At 41.7% G+C, this 6,366-nt stretch overlaps 2 protein-coding genes across 2 annotated transcripts; both read right to left on the bottom strand.

Moving 5' to 3' along the window:
- Nucleotides 1-343: 343 nt before the first annotated feature.
- LOC116204352 (uclacyanin 1-like) lies at nucleotides 344-688 on the bottom strand. The gene has a single exon (XM_031536439.1). It carries the CDS (start codon nucleotides 686-688, stop codon nucleotides 344-346), a length of 345 nt encoding a protein of 114 aa, XP_031392299.1.
- Nucleotides 689-2,176: 1,488 nt separating this feature from the next.
- LOC116202356 (wall-associated receptor kinase-like 22) lies at nucleotides 2,177-5,617 on the bottom strand. Its single transcript, XM_031533881.1, has 3 exons — nucleotides 4,473-5,617; nucleotides 3,740-3,892; nucleotides 2,177-3,565 (listed from the first exon to the last, which is right to left on the bottom strand). The coding sequence occupies exons 1-3, from the start codon at nucleotides 5,521-5,523 to the stop codon at nucleotides 2,328-2,330; spliced, it is 2,442 nt and encodes an 813-aa protein (XP_031389741.1). The 5' UTR covers nucleotides 5,524-5,617; the 3' UTR covers nucleotides 2,177-2,327.
- Nucleotides 5,618-6,366: the final 749 nt, after the last annotated feature.

Below are 6,366 nucleotides of genomic sequence, written 5' to 3'. Positions count from 1 at the left end.
CCTTAGATTGCTGGCTCTCTGAAGCCTGTCTATTACATTAATTTTACTTCAATAAAATAAACTGATTAATAATCCCGTGCATAGCTCTGGTATGCATCTAATTTATCAATTCTCAGACAGTAGGATACAGCGAAAGTGTTTTGATTCCAAGTATGATGTAAATGAAAAGTCTTTCGTGATGCCTCAGGGGTAAATGAAAGCCTATAACTAGTGCAAAATGAATGACTAAAGTGATCATAGCAGTCAAATTATTTTGGGGCATGCACAAATGCTGAACGTCACAAGATTCAATTAAAATGCAGCCGTAGCCACAGTGGCAGGGAGACCAGCAGCGGAAAAGATCTTAGATCCGGAGGAGAGCTATGATGGAGAAGGCAGAGGAGAAGTACTGATTGGAGGAAGGAGTTGGAGCCAGGGCCGTTGGAGCAGGAGCAGGAGTAGGAGCATTGGCTTCGCGCACGTTGATTGCGAGCTTCTGCTGAAACAGGATGCAGTGCTCACCAACTCCACAAATGTACCGTTTCTTCCCCGGGGTCACGATTGTGACGACATCATTTCCAGTGGTCAGGGCCAGGTTTACTGGTGGCTTGATGCAGTATTGGAACCCCGTCTGGTTCATCTCGAAGACGTGATTCGGCGGTGTGTACTTGAACACTACAATATCGTTAAGCGGATCTTTGTGAATCATGTGCTCGTCTATGTGTTATTTATGCTGTCAAGGATCCCAAATCCGAGATATTAAGCAAGGGGACACTCATGTTTGCAAACAGATACCATGGTTCTGACTCTGATAGCACCTCCATACATATCATGTCTGCTGCCACTTCCTATACATATCAGGTCTGCTCTCATCATTTCAAGATACAATTTTTAGGGGTCCTTTTGATTTGGCAGAAGACGTGACAAATCGATATCTCGAGAAAAACAGATTCTGACAACCCTGTTTTGAGGGAAATGGCTTCAGGAGCACAACTCACGGGCGTGAAAAGAAGAGATTTAAGGCGAATTCCATCGTTTAGGGCCTCTAACAGATATTTTTATGTTATTTGGGTGTTTTTGCAATTTTAGGAAAAGTTCATGGCTTTCATGTAATTTAGGTGTTTTAATTCTTATTTAAGCTTTGTAAAACCCTACGGTTAAGGACGGTTGTCTTTTTTATCAATAAAATTTTGGAGCTACCGTGCTCTTTTGCCCATTCTCGGATTTAATTCGAGTTTGATGTCTATTCCCTAGTATTCGTAGAATCAACAGGTGATAGAACTCGAATCAACAGATTGCAATTAATTTCGCTGAGTCACCTTTGCTATGCTGTTATATCGGGTATCTGGATGCTACGATGACACGGGTTGAAGATTGAACTGATCAACTATATCTGGAGGACATGATCATCGTTTGAAGATTCCATGGTTCTGACACTGATAGCACCTCCATTGACCTGTTAAACAACAATGCCGAAATGCAGATTCTGGCATCTATTGGAAGTGCTTGAAGGCCTGAACACCTCCAGGAAAGGGTACATTCCTTCAACAATCAAAAGGTTGTATCTTTCTTAAAACAATAACACATTCCGTCCAAATTTACCGAGCCAACCCCTCCCTTCATTGTAAACATCATTGAGAAATTGGCTTTCTGGTCTTTCACATTGAGATGATGGTTGAGATTCGATTACTTCAGATAATTCCAACTTATATGCCAAGTTATCTAAGTAGGAGACCACTCTCTCGACAGAGAGATTCTCTAAATCCTCCGACACTCCATGAGGATAGGTAATTAACGATATGCAGCTGACAGCAACAACCATCCACCTAAAGTACACTTCATTTTCTTCCCAAACATAATCCTACTTCCAACAGGTTCGAACAAGAACTGATCTATCTGTTTATGGTTTGGAGGAACTATAAGCACAGTGAAAATGAAGGAAATTTTTTAAATCTCCAAACTGTTATTTATAAAGGAAAGACTGCATGAACAAATATGGGTTGGTTCAAGCGGTTCGGCGCTTGTTCCGCTTAAGCAAAGTCTCAAGTTCGAGTCATTGTAAATGTAAAAAATTCACGCTGAGAGAGCTTTACCACTTATTGAATCGACCCAGCTCGACTAGAATAGTCGGATCGACCCAGCTCGACCAGAATAGTCGGGGTCCAATTATGCTTTCGGATACCATGGTTCACACTGGAAAGAAAAAAGTAAAGACTGCATGACTATAGTACTAGAAAGTTTATTATCAATACAAATACCATATTGTCCACGGACCGCATTACTACAAATACTGAAGAGAAATTACATTATACACAATATTTATTCCTATTTCAACAATGTCCGGGTCTTCACATGGTGACGACACCGAGCAGTGGATGGGCATCTGAAGTTTCTTCAATTTTTGGATAAGTATGGGCATTTGAATTTATCGTCATAGCATCATCGATATTGAACATGGAAACATCACCATCCCATGATAGAATTGTTGATTCAGTCCTCTGATATTCGACATCTCCATCTCGACGCCCATGCATCCTTATCCTCTCCAACTCCACTGCCACTTCTTTCATCGTAGGCCGTCTCCTTCCAATCATGTTCAAGCACCTCTTTGCAAGCTGAGCGACTGCTGCAATTTGTTCTCTGCCTACCGTGTCCTGCACCAGAAGAACCCGGGCATCCACAATATGAAAGAGCTGGTCCTCCTCCATAACTGAAATGAAGTACGCTACAAGGCCCCTGTGCTCTACTGGTCTCAGTACAGAGACCGGCTTCTGCCCAGTTAAGAGCTCAACTAGGACAACCCCAAAGCTGTAGACATCACTCTTATCTGTAAGCTGGCTCGAGCGGAAGTATTCTGGGTCCAGGTACCCGAGTGTTCCGGCAACAATGGTGGTCACATGAGTTTGGTCAATTGAGAGTACCTTCGAGGCCCCGAAATCTGCTACCTTTGCTCGATACTTTTCATCCAATAGTATGTTGTTGGACTTGATATCTCGGTGATAGATGGGAATGGACGAGGCCCAATGCAGGTAAGAGATGGCTCCTGCTACTTCGACTGCAATTTGCAATCGCATTTCCCAGGACACTAAGAGATTCTCATCTGGATCATGAAGATACTGATAGAGAGTTCCATTGGGGATAAATTCATAGACTAATAGTGGAACTTCTGTTTCCAAACAACATCCCAACAGCTTCACCACATTCCTATGATTAATTTCTGAGAGAATGATTACCTCATTAATGAACTGCTCAACTCTCCCTTCATCGATTGTTATGGACTTCTTAACTGCGACAATTCTCCCATCTTCCAGCATACCTTTGTAAACTGTTCCTTGACCACCTTTCCCGAGTATCCTGTTCTTGCTGAAGTTATCGGTGGCCTTCTCTAAGTCGTATGAGTTAAATAACTTGCTCTTCTCAATATAGTCGCCTTGACCAGCAGAATGCAGCTGTTTTTCTAACAACAGGCCCCCGTTTCTCTTGAAGTTCTTTTGCTTGAGCTTCAACTCCCTCCTTTTCTTAATGAACTTGTGTAACCACAGCACCACAAGAAGCAGTACTACTCCTCCAATTCCACCGGCAACAACTGTTCGACAAATTAAGAATGCTTTCAATAATATTTGGAGGTTCTTTTAAAATATAGTCATGTGCCATCCATTTAGTGATTGGCAAGGAGAGGTATCGTACGTTCATTTTGGATGAACGTAGGATAAAATTTTCATATTACTTCGCTAAGAAACAAAGATTAGAAATGACGTACCCTTGATTGCATTGATCCGTCCAGGCAAAGCTATGGGTCTGATAAAGCTATGGGTCTGATAGTGGGCTATGCATTCATAGCTACCTCTTGTATTATTACAGGACCCGTCCAGGCAAGAAATATTAAATCTCGAGTCTTGACATTCATCGATATCTGAAATACATATATAATCAATAAATGCATATTGTTGAAAAGGCCAAAAGGCAAGGCAGTAAGAAGTAGAATAGGAAGAAGGTTTTTTGGCCAGGACTGCATTGTGGATATGATATCTGCAGTGTTTTCAAACCCGGCCTGATAGTTGAACTGGAGTCTTCAGCGGGCCGTGGGTCAACCAGTTTAATCGGTTCAACCATTGGTTTCACTATTTTCCATTTTTCATTTTTTATAAAAAGTAAGGAACCATGGATTATGGAAGAAAAACATTTCTATACTTAGATTTTTTTTTTCCAAACTGTAAAGTGGGCCAATTGGGTCAACAGGTTAACCGGGTTTACTAAATCTAACCGGGCTTTTCATCTAATTGGGTTTCTGTTAGACCCGACCCGGACAAGGCAATGGGTCGCGGGTTAAGCGGTTCAATAGGTCCGGCCGGGCCTGCCCGTCTTTAAAAATAACTGGATATCTGATGACTCAAATAAACATAATTTTTAGAAGCAATATTTATTTATATATTGTATTAGAACTACATTATGAGTTAAAGGTAGCGCTCATGGTAAAAACTGAGATATCTTACCGTCACACTGCTTAAGATAGGCGTTCCCATTATAGTAGCCCGCATTGCAGAAACACGAGTAATAATTAGTTTTGATATTCTGATTAGGAATTCGCCGGATGCAGCTGTAAGGTTGCAAATCAGAGGAAGAGTATCCAGAAGTGATATTCAATCCTAACTTCATAATTGCAGCTTCATCGAGATACCAATCTAGTGACACGGGAACGAACTGCATTTCTCGAACCGGCAGATCCACATCCAGTTTGGACGTTTGCATTAACCAGCCGTCATGAGCAAGAAAAGCATACCTGCAATCGTGTTCTCCTACTTGATCGCCTCTTTCACGCTTTAAGTCAAACTCGAAAGCCTGGCTTGATGAGCTGTCCCTGCTGTCATGCGGCATGTTAATCCGGCAACAATTGATACCGTCACAATAACCATTTTCCATCCTGCTATCATTGCTGCATCGCGCGTAGCAGTCCACAATGCCAAAATCGGGAGTGGCCAGCACCGCCTGGTAGGGGCAGCCGACTGCCACAAGCCAGTTGCTACTGGAGAAGAAGAAAGGGCTTCCGGTCAAATTGAATGTCCAATTGGAGGTTTTCCACCCCATGCAGTCCGAGTACATAATTGGACTTTTAACCACTATGGCATCAGTTGGTTTACCATCTTCCCGATCATACACAGAATAGCTGCTGCCTTTTCTTAGGGAAGTTCCGGTAACCTCTAGGTTGAGCTTCTTTAATCTTGGAGTGGTCTCGTTAATGCACACAATCTCGAACCACTCGTCCAAGAAGCACTGATCCGGTCCCATTCCGAAGGGAAATTTAATGTCCACATCTCCACATTTCCCTTCACAGTCAGCTCCCGCAACTTCAGGAGTATCTGGCGGAACTGCCACTATGCCATAAACAGCAAATAGAAGAAACAAGAAGGGCGACTTCATTTGAAAAGTAAAAAAAAATACTTCCCCAGCACTCGATATGTCAAACCACAGACGATCCTTTGCTGCTTGTGATATAGGAGGAGTAGTATTATAATCTTCTTGCCTGTTCCTGAAGACCATTTCCATCGATCTGTTTCCGAGAAGGTCCCCGAGTCAACCGGGTCAAAGCGGAAGCTGCCATTTTTATGGTCAGCAGTCTTCTTGCGAGGGGCCTCGCCTTATCTTGTTCTCAGTAAAAACATTATTTTCCAGCGTTTCATTCTCCTATTTTAGTACGAAAAAATAATCAAGGGAGACAAAATAATGAATGCAAAGCGTTTGTGGTCCCCATCCATAATCGTGACAAGACCACCGGCAATCCTAACTGCCAAGTGTCTCTTTGAATTTTGCTGACAAGTCAAAAGCACTTATTAAAAATAAAATAAAATATACGAAAAAATGGAGATTGATTTTATCATTAACTTAAAAATAAAAAAATGTTTGAGCCGATTCTCCAATAGGAAACACCCCAGTTGGATACGAGGATTCCCGGGAAAAAGGCTATATAGAAGCTCTGATCACCTTCGTCGCCTAAGGACAATTATCAGCTCAATCTCTTGCAGTATCTTTTCTTTGGGTACACATATTGTTTTCTCCACCCAAAAGATGAGAGATTCTCATAGAAGTCCAACCAAGTCCAATTGAGATAGGCCTCACTATTTTCCATCATGATAATATATCTGCATTTCCTCCGCATAAACCCTACGCCGATACAGAAGAAACAAGAACAATAACAGTCAACAAGATGTCCGCACATTTGCATAAACAAGGCATACCTTATTGTAGATGTGAGAATTAGAAGTTGATTGGCATATATACATCATTGTTATGATAATTGATGCGTGAGAATTAGAATTGTACCTTACCAATAGCTCCGTCTAAATACATCATTGTTATGATAGTTGATGTGAGAATTAGAAGTTGATTGGC

The sequence above is a fragment of the Punica granatum genome, chromosome 4 (assembly GCF_007655135.1).
Source record: "Punica granatum isolate Tunisia-2019 chromosome 4, ASM765513v2, whole genome shotgun sequence".
NCBI lineage: Eukaryota > Viridiplantae > Streptophyta > Magnoliopsida > Myrtales > Lythraceae > Punica > Punica granatum.
The sequence above is the reverse complement of the archived record's forward strand: the minus strand, read 5'-3'. Positions and strand labels throughout refer to the sequence as shown.